Source organism: Corythoichthys intestinalis, chromosome 3 (genome assembly GCF_030265065.1).
Source record: "Corythoichthys intestinalis isolate RoL2023-P3 chromosome 3, ASM3026506v1, whole genome shotgun sequence".
Classification (NCBI taxonomy): Eukaryota; Metazoa; Chordata; class Actinopteri; order Syngnathiformes; family Syngnathidae; genus Corythoichthys; species Corythoichthys intestinalis.
The window spans coordinates 18,561,465-18,582,978 of NC_080397.1; the positions used below are offsets into that span (position 1 = coordinate 18,561,465).

Genomic DNA, 21,514 nt, shown 5'->3' on the forward strand with positions numbered 1-21,514 from the left:
AAATCCGATGTATATTCAGCCCTAGACGATACCTACCAAATTACACTGTGGGCCGTCCACGAATAATGGAGGAGTAGCAATGTTAATTACTTGATTAATCCATTAATCCATCCACTAATAACAGAGGAGAACCAAGTTAATTTCAATTAATCCAATTAATCAGCCCTGATTGGAGTCGGGTGGTTTACCGAAAATGTCAGCAAATTCAGTTTTTTAATGAAACGAAAAAATTATGTATTGTCAGCCTTTAATGGTGTAAGCATTTATAATTTCTTAGTTAAGGGACACATGTCCTACACTTTACAATAAGGGTCCAAAAGACATTCAGTAATGGTTAATTAAGGTTAAGTAATACTTATGACGTACGTTCAAGTGAAATAATACCATACTTAAGGTTAGGTTAGCAGCACCCAAGGACTCAAGGAGCAATGTTTCTCATTTTAAAATAACATAATCACTTACTAGTACCAGTATACATTAATAACTATTTATTAATGCGCTAATGCATATGCGAATTAATGTTAAGTCATGTATTATATATATTATATATCATAACCTAACCTTAAGTATGGTATTATTTCACGTGACCATACCTCATAAGTATTACTTAACCTTTATTAACCATTACTGAATGCTTTTTGGACCCTTATTGTAAAGTGTAGCACATGTGTCCCTTAACTTAGAAATTATACATGCTTAAATTAACAAACCCTAACCCTAAACCATAATCCTATACAGGCCTATATATATTTTTAATTTTACCAAATTTAATTCTACCAAACTAAAACTGTCTGGTTATGCATTAACTAATGCATTAACTAATGCATTAACTCATGTTAATTATTATATTAATAAATGTTAGATAAGCAATTATATTAATTATTGTAATGTTACTTAAACATTAGTTATTGCCTTAAAATGCATTAACTAATGCATTTACTCATGCTAATTAATATATTAATAAATGTTAGATAGGGGATGAAATGAATTATTGTCATGTTATTTAAACATGAGTTATTGTCTAAAAATGCATTAGCTAATCTTAATTAAGGGACCCTTATTGTAAAGTGTTACCAAAACTCATTGTGTGGTGTTGGTGCCAAGAAATACCTCGATGACGGTTGTATTTTGGATTCGAGAAGGACGACGAACTACGGAACCCTACATCAGTTTAACGGTCCATTTCATAGAATACAAGCGGGAGCTGTGAACCCCGGATGCTGGATTCAGCCTATCTCTCAGACGACCACACCTGTGAAATGCCCGCTCAGGCCCTGAAACAAATGCTCTCTACGTGGGACGTGAAGTCAACGACAGCGGCGCTAACCTTGTCGAAGTGGCTGAATTTTAACTTAATGAGTGGATTGGCATCCAGCCTGCATCTAGCAATCAGTATGTCACGTTATTTTGTATTTCTGTTCAGCATAAAGTATAATCCAACAGTGTAGCCTATAATATTACCGTTTAAAAGCCACAGCTATTTTTCTTTTCTTAAAAGCCAGCATTGTGGTCTATTGTTTTATTTATTTATTTATACCACGATTGTGCTGGTGTACCAAATGTCGTGCCCAGGAAGCGCAGTGCTGGATTTAGTGAAAAACTACCCTCATTTTTGTGATTCTTGGTGAACCTGAAAGATCAGCGGGAGTGCAGTGTGTACCGTGGTGTAACATCAGGGGGTTGATTTCTTTCTGAACTCAAAGTTAAGTTGTTCCTTTAGTTTTTAGCACAGGAGCAGTCTTGCGACTTTAAAATGAAAGTCAGGGAGCAAAGGACCATTGACTCCACGATGGAGTCCGGTGGATGGATGGGTTTCTTGCATCCCAACAAACTTATTAAAGACTTTATTTAAGGGGATGTGGTCTTGTGAGCGACAGCAGAATCTCTAACTCCAGCTCTGGTTGACCAAATGATCAGGTCAGAATAAACATCTCTACCAAGCTTCTTGAGAGTTTTTTTCCATTTTGTATTCATCTTGTATTTGGTTAATTGTCCTGTTGAAAATAATCTTAATGTGATTCAGCGAGTGTCGCTCTCCTTTTTTCCCCACCAAGGATAAAAGAGCCATTAAGGCAAGGTACGACTGTATATGGTTATCATCACACTTGTCGTTTTTCTTTTTCTTGAGGCTTAAACAGGTAGACTGCCAATCGACACCCTTCAAAAGGTCACAAAATGTCATTGCTGAAGAAGCTGGTTGTTCACAGTGTTCTTTAAATAAGCATTATACAGTAGAAAATTGAGTGGAAGGGAAAAGTGTGATAGGAAAAGGTGCACCAACAACAGGGATAACTGTGGCCTCAGGTGGATTGCCAAGCAATTACTATTAGAGAAGTCGTGCATCGAAAGCTACTACACACAGATAAATACAGTGGAACATCTACTCACGAACGTCTCTACATTTACATTGGTCATAATCTTTCCCATCCCAACCCCCTTCAGTATGCTGCTCTTCTATTGGCCTTTTGTTTTTGTGTATACATCTTTTTATTCAAGCTTTTGGATACATGGACATGTTTCAATAAATCTCAGCCAAATCAAAATAAACAGTTCGATTGGTGTTTTTCGCTGTCCATTAGGTATAATAAAGAAGAAAAAAAGAAAAAGAAAGAATAGGGTGATAACAACTCTCAGCCTTTGCTAGAATCCCAAAGAAAAACAGTTATGTTTGGCTGTCTCGTAAGCAAGTCCTCCATTTGTGATACACAATCCACACATATATCACTAAAAAAAATGAACAAACAAAAAAAAATAAACACAAATATATATATATATAGTAATGAAAGGGGAGGAAAAGAAAACAAGAAAAACAAAAAGCACAAAGTTCAAGCTTTCAGTAGTACCATAGGTAGGCATAAATACTATGATAACCAAAACTCAATAAAATGAAATGAAATTAGCCTTTTGTTAATGATGTTTCAATTTGGGTGGCGCAGTGAGATTGACATGTACAGGCGTGATAGTGTCATTGTTGCCACAGCAGGTTGACTTCTGAGCCAAATGAGCACAAGGCTTCTCGTGTTTTTGTCTCACTAAGAGTTTTTTTTTTTAAAACCTACAAACGGTTCATTACATTAGTACCATATTAGAGCATAGGTCTCCTCGCTTTTTTGTGTCACGAAGAGTGAGATGAACAACAGGCAACATCGATTACATGAAAGAGGACATCGCCTCACTTGAAAGGTAAGATATATACAGTATTTATTTAAACCTGTCCCGACTACTCAACGTAGTTGATGATGACGTGTTTGCATCGATGAGCAGACCATCCCGTCGACGGTTAATGAAGGGTTAAAAAAAGTATACGTGTGAAAAATTAAGAATGGCAGACGGGATGCAAGCGGGGAAAGGGGCACAAAGCCAAAAAAAGTGCACTAGAGTGGCTAAAGATACTTATTTCAAAGAAATAAGTGCGCTGTCGTGTTCAGTCCCTGCAATGCCAAGCTTGCATACCACGGTAGCATGTCGGCTGTGACTGAACACCTGAAGCGCCGTCAGCCAGTTGTAATTTTGGAAGATGACAGGAGACAACAAGCTGGCAGATCATAAATCCATATAACTAATTGTAGGGCGCAAGGACAGGAGTCTGTGGTGGAATGTTAAACCACGGAGCCAAGCCGAGCCGTTGTAATGACATAAAAAACCACACAATACGAAGCACCACTCCACTCGTACGTAACTCGCAGGGGGAAGCCTCATGCCTCCTCCTTCACTAAACCCTTCCCCCTGGTAACTATAAAACTTGCTAACATTAGTTCCGTGGGTGAATTCGGGAAAAAAATGACTACATAACGACATCTTTTATTAAAGTTGCATTTATGTGCATCGTATCAACGTGCATTATTAAGTTATTTTCACGTACTTCACTCCAGTGAAATGTGACATTTATTTCACTCCAGTGAAATGCGACATTTATTTATCTACTTCTGCTGCTGCTCCCGAAAGCTGTAGGTCTCACAGTCTCTGTAGTCTGACACAGCATGCACATTGTATTTGTTAGAATGATGGATGTTCCCGCTTGGGGGAAAAGCATTGAGAAAAAAAAAATTTTTTTTGAAACACTGGCCTGCGTACTGTAGTCGATTTCTGAACTAATCCTACTGACTTTATATAATAATGTATTATTATGTATATACTTTAAATACAGTGGAGAAAATAAGTATTTGAACACCCTGATATTTTGCAACTTCTCCCACTTAGAAATCATAAAGGAGTCTGAAATTTTCATTGTAGGTGCATGTCCACTGTGAGAGAGATAACAAAAGACATGTTGGTCCGCCTTTTGAAAGTCCATCTCCACTAAATGTTTTATCCTGAATCAAATGCACCTGTTTGAGGTCAATAGCAGCATAAGACACCACACCATGAATCAGTAAGAGTCAAACTTGTAACATGCTCAAGACCGAAGAGCTGTCTAAAGACACCAGAGACAAAATTGTTCACCTCCACAAGGCTGGAAAGGGCTACGGAGCAATTGCCAAGCAGCTTGATGAAAAAAGGTCCACTGTTGGAGCAATCATTAGAAAATGGAAGAAACTAAACATGACGGTCAATCTCAATGGGAGTGGAGCCCCATGTAAGAGATCATCTCGTGGGGTCTCAATGAAAGAAAGGTGAGGAATCAGCCCAGAACTACACAGCAGGAGTTGGTCAACGACCAGAAAAGAGCTGGGACCACCGTTTCCAAAGTTACTGTTGGTAATACACTAAGACGTCCTGGTGTGAAATCATGCATGGCACGGAAGGTTCCCCTGCTCAAACCAGCACATGTCAAGGCCCGTCTTAAGTTTGCCTATGACCATTTGGATGATGCAGGGGAGCCATGGGAAAAAGTCATGTGGTCAGATAAAACCAAAGTAGAATTTTTTTGGTGCAAACTTGTCGTGTGTGGAGGACAAAGAAGGATGAGAACAATCCCAAGAACACCATCCCCACTGTGAAGTATGGGGGTGGAAATCTCATGCTTTGGAGCTGCTTTTCGGCAAAGAGGACAGGACAACTGTACTGTATAAAGCAGCGGATGAATGGTGAAATGTATCATCAAATTTTGAGCCACAACCTCCTTCCCTCAGTCAGAGACCTGAAGATGAGTCGTGGCTGGATCTTCCAAAATGAGAATGATCTGAAGCACACAGCCAAGCTGACCAAGGAGTGACTGCATAAAAAGCATATCAAGGTTCTGGAGTGGCCTAGCCAGTCTCCAGACCTCAATCCAATAGAAAATCATTTGGATGGAGCTGAAACTTGACCTGACAGATCTAGAGAAGATTTGTGTGGAGGAATGGACCAAAATCCCTGTTTCCATATGTGAAATTCTGGTGAAGAACTACAGAAAGTGTCTGACCTCATTAATTGCAAACAAAGGCTTCTGCACTAAATATTAGCACTGATTTTTTTCAGGAGTACAAATACTTATGAACCCCAGTAAATATGAGATCAAATGGAACTTTTTGGTCGTAATTCCACTAATCGTGTTTGGAGGAAGAAGAATGATGAGTATTATCTCAAGAACACCATCCCTACTGTGAAGCATGGGGGTGGTAGCATCATGCTTTGGGGGTGTTTTTCTGCGCATGGAACAGGACAAGTGCACTGTATTAAAGAGAGGATGACAGGAGCCCTGTATGGTGAGATTTTGGGGAACAACCTCCTTACCTTAGTCAGAGCATTGAACATGGGTTCCAACATGACAATGACCACAGCCAGGAAAACCAAGGAGTGGCTCCTTAAGAAGCATAACAAGGTTCTAGCATGGCCAAGCCGGTCTCCAGACCTAAACCCAATAGAAAATCTTTGGAGGGGGCTCAGCGACGGCCCAGAAACCTGACAAATGGTTGGGCCAAGATCCCTCCTGCGGCCTGATGAAAAACTACAGGAAACGTTTGACCTCTGTAATTGCAAACAAAGGATACTGTACTAAATATTAACATTCGTTTTCTCAGGTGTTCAAATACTTATTTGCAGCTATATCACACAAATAAATTTGTTTTTAAAAAATCATTCATTGTGATTTCTGGATTTTTCATTTTAGATGATCTCTCTCACAGTGGACTTACTACGATGAAAATTTCAGGCCTTCCATGATTTCTAAGTGGGAGAACTTGCAAAATAGCGGGTGTTTAAATACTTTTTTTCTTCACTGTATAGTTATATACTATAATATTAAAGTGCCTATGACAGCAAAAAGCATATTTATTTCATATTTCACGTGGTATTTTATGCTCCTAAATTAAATGGACCACTTGGATGTGTGTGGAAGTGATCCATATATTTATTGAATTTTTTAAATCCCGTGCATGAAAATGAGTGACTTCCTGGATTTACGAAGAATGCGAATGTGACGTCAGCGGGATAAACAACTTCAGTATACAGCCAATACTACAGTATGCAGAACAACTGTGATTTCAGCTGATTTTGCAGATTATTTCGTTTACTTTTCGCATCACACCAGGACCAGTGTGCTGCAGGCTTTTGTTGCTGCACCAGGGAGAGGCGTGGGAGCCTTTTTGGGTTTCAAAAAGTTCCTGTTCACCGCTGATAATGGCCAAAACAAGTCCAACAACTGTGGGACCATTGTGAGGTGAGTAAGCTACGTGTTTTTTGTTTTTTGTTTTTTTCACATTTATTGTTTTTTATTGAAAAGCCATTTGTTCTTTCAACATACCAGACGAAAAAAAAATTTTTTTACAGTTTTCTTCTGCTTTTCCTTTTTCCTTCTTCTTTTTTTTTTTTTTTTTAAAAACAAAATAAGGTTTTACACAAAAATAAATAAATAAATAAAAAGCTACGTGTTTTATATTAGGTCAAATACTGGGATCATGGCACATGTTTTAATAAGGAGGTGGCTTGCATTTTGTGGGTGAACTGAAAATACTCCCTGTCCACTGAGAAGGCCACACAGCCGACGACCGGAGGCTTGTCCCACACCGTGGTCGCCTGCCGATACTTTGATAAAAAGAATATCTTGTTTTAATATTGGAGTAGAGAGATTGAAACATTAATGACATTTTGCTCCTCTCTGTCGTATTTTCTTTGTTCTGAATCTTCCCTCCTCAATGGGCTGAATTCTAAATCAGATGAAATCGTGACCCTGCTGACGTCATCATCCAGCTATCTCTAGCTGGATGAACGCTAGAGCGCTATAATGACAGGCGGGTGTGAACGGCAGACGAAAAGACTAATTTCTCGTCATCTGCGCTTTGCCAAATTGTTGTATTTAGTCGATTCGTCTCAAGATATGATTCTAATTCACATAATAATGCTATTTAGGATTTTTTTATGCTGCTACAGGAACTTTAATGCTACATATTTTTAATATGTAGGGTTTTTTTAAATTGTTTTGAATCATTTTGGAATGGTGAAGTCACAGTAGCCACGTTTACATGCTGACTTTTATTCATACCGATTCAAATCATTCCGAATGGAAATTTCAGATCAGCTGTTTACATGTCACTTCATCTGTTCCGATCCAGCGTTTACATGTGACTGCCTTTATTCTGAAAGGACGTTTGACAACTGCCGTCTGACATGCGCAGATTAATCAAAACAAAGCGTCACGTTGCAAAACATGGAGATCGATCGTCGGAGTGCTGCTGTTTTAACTTTAACCCACTTCTTGTGTTTGTGGGGTCGTATCCGCTTCTGCTGTTTTGCTCTTTTGCCTTGTCGTAGCCGGTTTTCCACCGGTTTCTAATCTGGTCAACACTCCGGTCTATTCCGGCTTCGTGTAACCTCTCGTGAACTTTTTTAAATAGTTCACTGTTCCTCGTTTTACGCCCGTCTAAGCGAGCAATTATATTCAGTTCTTTTAAAGTTTGAATTAAATACAATCTTTCCGCCGGACTCCAATTAGGTGCGCTGTGCTTGGAAGCCATGTTGCAAGTGACGTTACTTACGTCACAAAGTGACGTCACCACATCAGTACGGAGCATGTGCAGAAAGAACGCAACCAGACACCATTCCGCTTCCCTGCTTACATGATATAATTTTACTTCTAATCGGTTTGGGAAAAGGAATATTCCACCCCTGTTAATCGGAATGAAATTCCATTCGGTTTGGGCCTGTTCATTCCGAATGAGGTGTTTATCTTGGAACACATTTATTCGGTTTGAACAAATATTCCGATTGTAATTGGAATATTTGGCTCCATGTAAACGTGGCAAGTGTTCTGAATCTGTTTACATTCCATTCTTTTGCACATGCTATCAGCATTTGACCTCATTGTTTATTTGTGATTTATTACTGTTATTTATGTGTCTATTTGTACATTCATTTGTAATTTTTAATAATTAAAAATAAATTATTCCTAAACAAAAGTAGCTAACCACAACATGGAAGCACCTGTATGGCCGAGCACCAACGCCCCAATCCACCTAAGAAGAATTTAAGTGTTCCAAAAAAAATTGTGAATTAATAAACGTCACAAAAATTAAATTGCTAGATTAGTAAAAAAAATAAAAATAAAAAAAAAAATTTTTAAACTTATTATTATTATAAAAATTGTTAATATTAGAAAAGTCTACTAATCGTTTAAAAAGTATTTTTTGGGGGGGTTACGAGACTACTTCCAGAACCAATTAATGTCATAAGTGGAGGTGCTACTGTATAAGTAATTAGCTACTAATGTCCCATTCCTTGTGTCAAGTCACACCTGAATTTAGGACATCTGAAGCATCCGACCAGCTCAAAGGAAAAACCACTTTCACACAGATTACACACACACTATGGACAATCAAAAGTAATTAATGAAACCATCACGCACGTTCTAGGAATGTGGGAGGATACTCAAGTAGCAGTAGGAAATCAACCCCAGAAGGTAGAGAACATGTAAACTATAGTCCAAAGGAGGGAATGAGTTAAAAGACGTTATTTTGCACATCAAATTCATATTTCTTGCACAACTACCGAAATTGCAGTGTCAATTGAAAATGATGAGCATCATTTGTTACCATTCTTCCTTTTACTCCCATCTGATTTCAAAACCAGCTATCATTCATTTTGTGGTGTATAAGTAATCATACAGGGTAATCATTTTTTATATCACTTCTTAATCAGTGGTGGTGCTTTGAAGGGAACCATAACTATGATGCAACCCTCAACAAAAATTGTTTTCAAACCCTGATGGACAAAAATTGCTCGCTGTAATACTCCCCTCTGTGAATGCCATTTTGCTCCACTTATGCATTCTATGTTTAACTTTCTACCATTACTAAAAGTGCAATTACAGTTCATCACTTTAAGCAAGTGACAGGATGTGAAAAAATACAATCTGGGCTAGAAAGGCCCACTTGGCCACGGCTGTCTAAAGAGGCTTCTGAATTTCAGTATGCTGTGTGTTTCCTTTTTCTATGTCGAGGCTGCTCACCGAATAATCCCTCGAAAGTAACTCGGCCTTTTATCATAGCTGTCCTATCAGTGGAGATGAGTTGGTTGAAGCTTTTATTCCCTTTGAAGGCAAAGCAGCACATGCACCATATTAATCAAAAGGTAGTTTTTGTTCCATTTGTAAAACTCTGTGGACGCTTCTGCATTACCCAGACAAGCTTAGATTCTTATTTACTGAAATGGAGCACCTGTCAAAAATAATGTTTGTGAAGCAGCATCTGCCGAAGCATTGAGAGCCTACGATGAAGTTCAAGAAATCATATCATCGATCTTACCCATCCCTTGATGGGTGACATTTATCATTTCATGTTGAATTCCATGGCAACCATACAACATGTAGGACAGCACATCTCTTTCCTGGCTCCTCAGCACAATACATTTCTGTTGACAATCATAAAAGAAGATGTTCAAAGGAAAGCAATTTGTGTGAAACTTTTATGTGAAAGACTCGCCTTTCAAGTCATTGTCACTGGTCAACAAAGGTCAAGGAAGATACAAATGTATGTACTGTACGTTTACTAGAATTGGACATTTAGTGACTTTTCTTAAATAATTAACATAGTCGGGACAATTTCTATATAGATTAATTTTAAAAATGTGTAAAGTGTAGACCGCTTCACCTGACAAAATGGCTCTGAACACAGTTAACTCATTTGCTCCCAAAAAGGTATAAATATGTGTTATATTTTTAATTGTTTCAGTGTCCCAAAGAGGTGTTTATATGTCTTTTACGTTTTTTTTCATAAGAGACATCTCTGGGTTCTGATTCAACTTAGCTCCAAAGCACAACGCTGAAAATCCATTTTAAAGCAATAAAACTGGCCACTGGAGGGCAATAACGCATTCTGTAAGACCCGCAACCTGATTCAACGAAACGAATGGTGGGGCCGCACGGCCGGGGCGCCGGCGGAAGACCACCGAATGGACGTCCAGGATGCAAGGCGGCGGACGACCGAGCAGAACAACCGGGAAGACGCCCGGGATGCCAGGCACTGGACGACCAAGCAGAACAACCGGGACCACCAGTGCAGCGGACGATGCCGTTGAGTCCGTGCTGCTCGCCGAGCAGAGACAGGCGGCGATGAGGGAAAAGTTTACCCCGGCTGTCGCAGCCACAATAGTGTCATCTCTCAGTTAGTTATGTGTAAATAAATTTTTACTTTGCTATCAAAATCTTTATTTGTCTTGTTGTTAATGTTATTTTGTAAAAGGAAAACATTATTCAGATGTTTGGGATGTAACTAAAGCAAAAAATAGCTGTGTAAAGTCAAAGTAATGTTTGAAATGTATGCTTTCACAAAAAGCTCAATTTCTCTGTTTTTTCATCAGAAATTGGAAAATTGCTCAAACTCAGCTATTTTCTAATGCCAATTTCTAAAGAATGGAAACAGATATGAACTAACTTTTCTTCCTGCTGAAAGAAGAGAGTCTAATCTTTCTTTTGGTGGGTTCTATGTTTATACAACAATAGAACAGAATTTTATGTGGGCCTTGCAAAATCAGTCAAAATCCAGTAAAACAGCGAAGGGGGTTGCACCGGTGAAAATGGCTGGGAGTTAAGCTACACTTTGACTTCGGGTCAGTTGACTTGGACATTACACGTAAATTTACTGCCTTGTGACATAGTCACAACGTCGGATGATTCCCTGTATGGCACACTTTTGAAAGCTAAGAATGTTAAATGTTGATAAAAATGACAGTAGTTATGACCAGGTTTTTGATGGTTAAAGCTTAATTTGAACTAAATGGATCAATTGAATGACAGTCAACAAAGGAAAGGCTGCTTCCAACCATACTAGTACATCTCTTCAAATATAATCCAATTATTCCAAATGTCATTGTATGTTTTCTTTCCCACATGAATGTCTTTGTAAAGAACATTAGAAAAAAAAAAAAAAAAAAAAAATCATCCTCCCTGCATGATCCAATGCAGCGGTGGCTCCTCCAAGTGGTGCAACACTTGCTTGCATGCTGGTTTTTAAAAAAAAAAAAAAAAAAAAAAAAAGGAATAAATAGAAGATGATGTTTTATGCGGGGAGATGAAGGAGAAGCGGATCCTCAGCGGATGGGTTACCACGACCTTGTCCCGTCCTTTCCACTCCCACTGCCTCTCCCCTCATAAATCAGTGGCAATCAAAGCACTGAGGTGCTCTCAGTTCATGTAATGCAATCACACATACACACTTTTGGAAACAATAGATTGTCAGTTGGTGCAGGTGGGTTTAGGACAGTGTGATATTGAACACATCAACCTGAATTTCAGTTGCCATTCATCTGTTGACTTGCAGCCAGACCTTTGTAGCACCTCGAAACAATTTCACAGCAATTTGGCAGGGAGATGAAATATATTTACTTGAAATGTAAATCAGCTCTTTAAACCCAACCAAAGTCTTGCGTCTTGTCTCCAAGTGTCAAGTATGACTCACGCACCTCATATTATTGTTTGCGTTTTGTGCTGTGAAATTGGGTCATCACAGCGGGGGAGTTGAGTGGAAACTGTGTGAAATTAAAACCAAGGCATAAAATAATGAAAATGATGTTATTCTTTGCTCAGGCTTACTTGTGCACGCCATATAGTACCGCTCAACTCTTTGGGAGAGAGTATGAAACAATATTAAATGGGAATGCCTCAAAAGTGCAATAATTTGGGGTGTTTAACCTAAACTTTCAGGAAAAAATTCACAATGTTGTTGGAATATATTGGCCTCACGTGTACTGTCATTGCAGAGTTGACATAGGCATAACATGAGATATACACTGCAAAAACACACCTCCTTAAATCTAGTTAAATTCCCTTGTTTTCAGTGTAAATAAGTTATCTGCCAGTGCTTCAAATAAATTTTACTCATTTAGATTTCTTGAAATAAGTAAAATAGCTAACTGAATATCAGCTTAATAGACTTATTTTAAGCAATAAATAAGTATATTTAATCTTAAAAAAAAAGCTTGTTCGTCATAAAATTTCTTAATACAAACCTCGGACTTAAAGACTGTCAAAAGCCACAATTGTTCTCTATCACTAAAATATGTTATCAAAAACACATAAAATATTGACATTGATTTAAAAATCTATAATATTTAGTACATGTTTTGACCTACAGATGGCGCAATGTTTTAAGTGCGCAATGACTACTCGGTGTGATGTCACTGCCACTCGACGAATACTACCGGGTTACAGCAATTCTTTCTACGCGGCGAGACGTCCAGCACATGCGCTCATTGGTTAAAAGCGGCGAGTACTTATTATTTGTGTTTTTTATTGAATCTTTTATTACCTTTTCATTGCCTCAAAATACTTTTTGCATGTGTTTCCCCTCTCATACTTTTAGGCACTGTGTTTTCTTGTGATAGCTTTAAAGCAGATTGTTGATCTGTTCACCACATTAGTCACGTAGCATATTTAAACCACCCTTACTTGATATTACAACGTTTAAGTATTTTCTTAAGGAATCTTTAGTATGTTCTGTCTGTATGCACCTACACAAAACAAGCATACAGCAGGACTGTGGGTGTCAAATCGCCTCTTGTAGAACGTTTCGCTGGTGTAGCACATTTTGGCAGAACACCATTTTTTCCCCCTACTCTCATCTCATCCCGTCTTTCCTGTTAATTTTGCTTTTGATACTCGTTTTGTGAAATATCAACAGTGCTGTCATGCTCATTAATGGTCCTCTCGGGTTCAAATTGAAAGGGTTGAACAGATGACATGTTTATGTCACTAGAGTCATACACTGGAAGCCCGGCAGCGTAACGTTATGACGTCACCACCCTGTGACGTCAACAACAATGGCAGCCTACTAGTTAAACTTAATTTTACAAATTGTATAAAAACGAAAACATCAAGTGGGGTTTCAATATCAAATTATTTTAACTCATAATAACGTTTATCTTTTGAGAACTACAAGTCTTTATCTGTGGATCCCTTTAATTCAAGAATAGATATTCTCCAAGACATTATTAGGAAGCCCTTTTTTTTTTTTTTTTTAGGTAAAAAATAACCAATTTTTAGATTTATGGACTTAATAAGAATAAATACTAATATTTACTTAAAGTAAGTGGAATAATCTGTCTCATTAACATTTTTTTAAACTAAAAAAAGTGGAGAAAATTATTTGATTATATTTTAGATTTATAGATTTTAGATTGAAATAATCTGATTAAGTCGTTTTAAAAATGCAGATTAAGAGTACAAAAGAAAATCAAACTCAACAAGAAAAGATTTAATCACAAGACCACTACGATGCAGACATCTTAACCTAACCAGTAGTTCAACATAGCTGCACTATGAGTGACCCAAGTGCTTTTGTCTTCCAAAAGGATATGACGGCATGAAGGAAAGTGTCAAATAAAACATGGAACTCTTAGTAACCATGGATTTTAATGAAGAACTCGCCAGAGTGCAAGTGACGTCATCACTAATGTTCGCTAAATGTCTTATAAAAGTGGTAATACACATTGTTTAAATGAATAAATGAAGTCCGCTTCAGGGCGCCACCATGACAGATGCCATGTTTCCCCCCATGTTCGTGATGCCAATACTGTATATAAGGTATTTGGGCTTTACTGCTTACAGTGGTGGTAAGATTTCTCTATGTCAGTTTATTGGTAGGAAGCCAAATGTGCCAACCGTAAACAAATTCATACAGTAGTACAGTTGCCAGTATCAACCTGACGAACCCCAGAACCTGATTGATCCCTAGGGTTATTTAGCTATAACAGTCGAAGCTTTATTACTTCTCTTACTCTGTCTATAGTTTATTTTCCAGGCTTATTTTCCTTGTCGAGCCTATGGTGAAACATCACTCTTTTAATGGGAGTAAATTGTTATTTGGAACAAATATTTGTTTAAATAGCTACAAAAAAAAAAAGAAAGGATAATATGGGAATCAGCCAAGTGAATTGATAAGCCTGCATATAATGTCGACAAGTTGTGAGCAAATGCTATTTATGTTTTGTTTTTTTTATGTTTTCCTGGAACATCCGTTGGTCTACTACTTTATTTGACACAAACCTTTTCTCCTGGAAGTGCATGTGGCCATACCACCACCCCGTCATTAATTTTTTTAGAGTTCGTAAAGGACTTAATATTGAGGTAGAAAAAAAATTCAACCTCGTATAGATATCATGAAGCTTTTATGTCGCCACACAGTTCTAAATTCAATGTTGGAACCAGGTTTTAAACAGGTTTATTATGATGATGAAAATAGGCAGCTTAGAATAGAGCGTCAATGTACAGTAAAATGCTTCACTTCCCCATCCAGAAGAGCCAGAGCAATTGACTTTTTTAAACACTTCTGGGACTTCATTTTGTAAGATGGGAGGTTGGGCCTTTTCAAGAACGCAGGAAACGGGTTGGCTGCTCACTACAATCAAAGTTTTGTTTGGGAATGCTCATGATAAACTTTTTTTTTCTTACCAGACCCCCAGATCAGCATATCATGATCCACTTTACAATCTATCCAGGATGAGGAGCCTTACAATAAATTAGATACTGTTGTGAATTGCTGCAACGATAAATCGATTAATTTGATTTGAAAAAAGCTTCAAATCAGATTTTGCTGTTTTGGGGATTCATTTAATTAGAATGGTATTGTAATGGTTTGTTTTGAAAGTGCTGCATTTAGTTTTATTGATTTGGGTGGATACACTGCCCTCTAGTGTCAACAATAAATATGCCATAACTCGTGTAACATGGCTGAATCCAGCTGCTCTCAGTTAAGACCAACATAAGGTGTGTTTTTGTTTGAGCTAATGTTTGTTTATGCATTCATCATTCATTATTTAAAAGTATATTTAGCAGTGTTTGTGTGGTAATATGTCCTTGAACGATTTGTTAAAGGCATTCTTTAAAAAAATGTGAGCATTTTATATCATTTATGCCAGGGGACTTTTGCTACGCAAGTTAGGCCATTGATCTTTTGTTGTATTCTTAACAAGTCTATTATATAGAGTGTATAAATATATACATATATATATACATATATATATACATATATACACACATATATACATATATATATATATATACATAGACACACACACACATATATATATATACATATATATACATATACATATATATATATATATATATATATATATATATATATATATTAGGGCTGTCAAAATTATCGCGTTAACGCACGGTAATTAATTTTTTTAATTAATCACGTTAAAATATTTGACGCAATTAACACACATGTCCCGCTCAGACAGTATTCTGCCTTTTGGTAAGTTTTACAGCAAGGCCTTTTGTGCTGTCTAACAGCGAACTCTTGTGGTCGCTTTGCGACATGGTGTGTTTTTTTCTTACCAGTTCAATATGGCTGCACGACGTCTCGGGCTGACGCCTACGTTGTAATGTTGTGCTTATATGATCCTTGGACAAGATTTGTCCGTAAGTATGGTTGTTGTAAAGAATGTACATATTATGTTAGTAAGCGAAATGTTCTATTTTTTGTATGAGACGCTTTTTGTTTATGTTTAGTGAACCTGTATAGCGTGCTAAGCTAACGTTGTTGCTAATGCAATGCTTGTGTACTTTTTTTTTGTAGTTTTACGACGGTCTAAAGAGGACAATGGTTTGAGGCTATTTTTTTAATAAATCAGATGAAAAAGGAAGAAGTCTGATTATTAAGGAGTTGTTCACTAGCTGTCTAGCTTTGAAAAAAGTAGACGCTTCGGAGTGAGGACAGCATAGACAGATTTAAATGACAGTAGAGTGAAATGCCCACTACAGTAATTATGTACCGTATGTTGAATGTACAGTGGGGAGAACAAGTATTTGATACACAAATACTTGTTCTCCCCACTGTATATATCCATCATGTGTCTTATCTTTCCATTCCAACAATTTATTTTACAGAATATATATATAATTTACAGAAAAATATGGCATATTTTATAAATGGTTTGAATTGCGATTAATTGCGATTAATTACGATTAATTAATTTTTAAGCTGTAATTAACTCAATTAAAAATTTTAATCATTTGACAGCCCTAATATATATATATATACTGTATATATATATATATATATATATATATATATATATATATATATATATATATATATATATATATATATATATATATATATATATATATATATACTGTATATATTTAATGCTCTTGTCAAATGAAAGTGCAATCCTGCAGAGGTTGAGGAAACACTCGGGAATTTTATTTTGTCTTTACATTTAATGCTCTTTTGAAAGTATAATCTTAGCAAGCCAAAATAAATCTTATTGCAAGCATAGACACTTTGATATTAAAATTTATTCTGCAACACATTAAATGTTCGTAATCTTATTACTTGATTATTGGAACCAACTAATTGATAGATTAATCTATTACCTAAATCTGTGTTTTTCAACCTTTTCTGAGTCACGGCACGTTTTTACACTGGAAAAAAATCTCGCAGCACACCACAAACCAAAAATGTTCCAAAATTACTTTCTGTACAGTATATTTAATTATAAAATAATTTCTCAGTATGTATACTTACTCAGTTTGAAACTTGAGCCTGTTTAAAAGAACACAAAGCAGATATCCTGGCAGGAATATTCTTCAACAGCTCTCAGTCTCTCTCTGTTTTTATTTTTTATAGCAGTTAGGCTTGAAAAACTCAGAATTTCCAGACCGTCTTTAACCGCATCAAGGCTGAGCATCTGGCAGACAATGGCTTTGCAGCCAGGTAGTATCAACGTCTGCCACAGTGTGGGACTTTCTGGATTTAGCAACAAGTTCAGCAACAAGGTAAGTGGCTTTGTAGTTTTTCTCAAAAAATGTGCCTGTTTCTCTGTGTTTTCACGAAAGCAAACAAAATAGTCCATCGACTTGTTTTGAAGCGACGGGTGTTTCGTTTGGAGATGACGTTTAAGCCTGCTTGGCACCATGGCGCTGTTGGTAGCTGCTCATGTGGCTTTCAAGAAGTGCTTGGATTTCTAGCCATCAGTCACCTTGCTGTCCTCGACAATGTGTTTGAATAAAACTCAGGGGAAGGATTGACAGTCATCACATATGGATAAAATGTATATCGACACTTGACGAGTCTAATCAAATGGTGTAGAGTAGAGGTGTGGAAAATAATCGATATGGATTGTGGTCGAGATAAAAAGGTGCGCGATGCGAGTGTATCGATTCATTCACTGTACGTCGGTGCAAAGACGGCGTAAAATCAAGATGCATTTGTTCGCTGTGTGTTTTATCGGTAATCTTCATTGTTGCATCGATATTTTCCACGTTGTATTGCATTCTGTCCTTTTTTCCGAGGTGTCTTGAATGCACCATCAGCTAGTGCTACAAGTTAACATGGCGGAGGGTAGCAGTAGTGGCGCTGAAGCGAATCATATTTTCAATGCACCCTCAAAGTTCAAATCCGTCGTTTGGCAGTATTATGGATTTTACAAGAAACATGGCAGACTTGACAAGACTCACGTTATTTGTAAAGAATGCTGCGCTTCTAAACCTTATAACGGCAGCACAACAAACATGGGAACTCACTTGAAGAGAGCATGGTATCGACGTCGCGAAAATGACGACAATGCAGGGGGCTAACAACAAGACTGATGAAAAGGAAGAGAAGATAACTGATTATTATGGCAAGAACAGTACAGCTACTACTTTTGTGAAAGGTTATTATTTATTGTTTTTTATGTATGGACATTGCACTTAAGACATTCTGTGAGAGTGGTCAATTTACAGCAGATGTCACTGCCAAGTTGTATTGTTCTTTTCAAAAGCAGTTGTGATTTGTTAAAGATAGACCTAATTGTGAAAGGTCATTATTTGTTATTGTTTTTCATATTACTATTTGGGATATAGATGGACATTGCACTTATGACACTCAGTGAGAGTGATTAATGTTACTGTAACGTTACCGCGTACAGCATCTTTAAGCTATTTTTGTTTTGTTTTACTCTTATGTTAATAAACCAAAGCCTTTTGTAACATACATAATTGCCATATTATTTTTTGTTTGTTTACTTGCTTAGTAGATAAAATACGATATATCATTTTTGCTTCACACTGAATCACGTTTGATTGAACTAATTTACCAAAAAGCATCACAAACAGGTGTATCGCACTTTATCGAAGTGCATCACATCGTATCGGGAACAGGTTGTATTGTATCATATCAAATTGGGATGGAGGGTGAATCATATCGCATCATATAGAAAACATGGATTAATCGCAAGTATCGTATCGGGCAGGGATTCAGTGTATCGCAAATTATATCGTATCGCTGGCAGGGCATCGAGATGCATATCTAATCGCCACAGTAATGGAGATCCACACCCCTAGTGTACAGTAGACGTGCTGGGGTCCACATTCTCCCGGACAGCAAGGTGGCTGAAATAGAAATCCGAGCACTTCTTGAACGCGACATGAACAATACCTCGCTCATCTGCACATGACCGCAACCTTCTACCAACTCCTTCCTTCCGACTGCAACTCCGCCCGACGACGTAAAAAAAAAATATATATATATATTATATTGGATAATTTCTCACAGCACACCTGACGATCTCTCACGGCACACTCGTGTGCCGCGGCACACCGGTTGAAAAACACTGACCTAAATAATCAATAGCTGCAGCCCAAGTCGTTAATGAATGTCATCAAGATTACTGCACAAACACGATCTTTCACGTATCCCTCCCCAGGAAAATATGAATCACACATGGTGAGGCCAGGCTCTCTTGCAGGCCAAGCAAAATGAGCAAGGCAGCCATTCAAAACTTGGAAAACCCCTGAACAACATTTACACAGAAGGATTGATTTAAAAAGTAAAATAATGTTGTTTAAACAAAATGAGCAGAAAATTTGACGTGGTCATTGTTTACTAAGTAGTCATTTGCAGCTGTCAACAAAAAGTAAACGCAAGCTGTTGTGTGTGTGTAGTGCTGCTTACACTTGCACTACATTTTCCAGCCTGCAGAGATCACCAGAGAGCCGTGAAGCTTTTGTCTACATACTCTAGTCTAGAGCAGGAGTGGGCAAACGATTTCAGTGAGTGACAGTATTTATTCCAACCGATCAAATGGACACCTTTTCACATATCTGATGTCTTACAAGTGCAATCTGTCAATTGCAGTAGGGTGCTGCTTGTCTCAAAAGCCTATTTGTTTAAACCGTCTTCGCTGGATTGGTTGAGAAAACAACCCTGCACTCACAGCGGAACTTGAGAAACATTTAATTTGCCCACCCCTGCTCTAGAACCAAACTGTTCAACAACACGGGAGCTAAAAAATGGTTGTTTCTCTACTGACTTGTCCATGGCTTTTAATTGACACTAACAATGAGCATGCAAGTGAATGCAAGAATCCTCAGCAAATACAGGCTGTAAAGCAGACATGTCCAAAGTGCGGCCCGGGGGCCAAATGCGGGCCATGGTCAAATTTCATCCGGCCCCCAGCCTCTGTCATAAGATCAATAACACAGACTTAATAAATTGGTCAGCAGTACTGCTACCAGCATATGAAGTAGCTTACACATTAAATGCTGATCCTCATTTACCCACTAAAAGGCAGCAGCAGCAGCCCTTCAAGCAACATTACCCCGTGTGACCCTTGACTTCCAATTTTCTAAAATGGCAACAATCAACAACAACAACAAAAAAAAGTTGACTGCGATGGCCGACGCTTCAAGGATAGGTGGAAAATGGACTGTTTCTTCACTAAAATACGCAACAACTGTGTCTGCCTCATTTGCAAAGAAACAGTCGCTGTTTTTAAAGAGTTTAATGTAAGGCGATTTTACCAAACAAGACACGCTGACATGCACGATAAGATTACAGGGAAGATACGCAGCGAGAAATTGAAGAAACTTGAAGCTAGTTTAATTTCACAGCAGCAGTATTTCGCAAGATCCCGAGAATGGAAAGAGAACGCCACAAAGGCTAGTTGCGAGATTGTTGAAATTATTAATTAAAAATTAAATAAATAAAGCAAATGTGACACACAGAATGGCTTGCTAAAATGTGCTTAAATATATTGTTCTACGTAAAGTACGTCAGCCAAGGTCGGCCCCCCAAATTTTTAACACACCAAATCTGGCCCCCTTTGCAAAAAGTTTGGACACCCCTGCTCTAAAGTGATTGAACACTTTTGCTCCCACAAATGATGATGGGGCTTTTAAAAAACTGCTCTTCATTATTGTAAATGGCATTCCTATTCTAATTTGAATTTTTGGGGCCATCATATACTGGAAAAAGCTAAGTAAATTATTCATAGCCAATGAAAGTCAAATAAGAGCCATAAGAAGCAGTAGTAATAATATTTTTTTTGTATTTATTTGTGTTTACACTCATTTGCAAGTATGTTTACTAATATCAATGTATTTGTGCATTTGATCTTTTCACTTGTTCATTCATTTATCTTTGTATCGCTTATAAATACAGTATATTGTATGTTAATTTGTTTTTTGGCATGTTTATCAAGTTATTTGTGATCGTATATTTGACTTTGCACCTTAAGCTGGAAAATAAGATTGCAATAAAAGTATGACTTTTTTTCCATTTATTGATTTATTCATTTATTTTATTTATCTATTAACCCTGTGTTTAATTTAATTTTTTTTTTTTTTTTTTTTTTTTTAGTAATTCAGCTTGCCTCCTTGCTACTAGTTGTTTTAATGGTGTCTTTATTGAAAAGGTTTTTTTATTGTGAATGGAAAAATATCTATTTTTGTATTCATTCACGTATTCCCTTTTTTAGTGAATATGTTGCGCTAATTCAATCATCTGCACGTGTGAATTGACAGTTTTAGAATAAATCAGTAATAGCTATGATTTGAATAGTTTGCATCTCGATTTTTGTGGACTTAACGATTTTTCATTTGAATATCAGTTTACAGTATTTATTTGCACGTTTGTCTAATTTTGCATTTCCCTGTTAATGTCTGTTATTCATGTATGTACTATATGTTTATTAGGCATTCTCATTGTATGTTTTTGTGTTTTATGGTGTTTTTTAGTATTTCCATATTTATTTAAATGTCGTATTAATTTTCATTCCTATTTGGTTTATTATGTCAATGTTTAACTGTGCCCTGTTTACGTGGCAAGGGGTCTGACTCGTTAGGACATCTGTCCTATATTTCAGAGGTTAAAGGTTCAAATCAGGG

General features: G+C 37.2%; 1 protein-coding gene across 4 annotated transcripts in view; it reads right to left on the minus strand.

Annotated features, from left to right (window-relative positions):
- Positions 1 to 21,514, minus strand: part of pde4d (phosphodiesterase 4D, cAMP-specific) — a 465,837-nt gene that overhangs the window by 418,952 nt on the left and 25,371 nt on the right. The window contains exon 1 of one of the 4 annotated variants that reach the window (XM_057830867.1): positions 9,660 to 9,781. The exons of 2 other annotated variants lie outside the window; for them this stretch is intronic. In XM_057830867.1, the coding sequence (XP_057686850.1) occupies positions 9,660 to 9,680 (21 nt within the window). In that variant the 5' untranslated portion in view covers positions 9,681 to 9,781. Of the gene's footprint in view, positions 1 to 9,659; positions 9,782 to 21,514 lie in introns of those variants that run through there. One more of the 4 variants, XM_057830865.1, reaches the window with a different exon arrangement.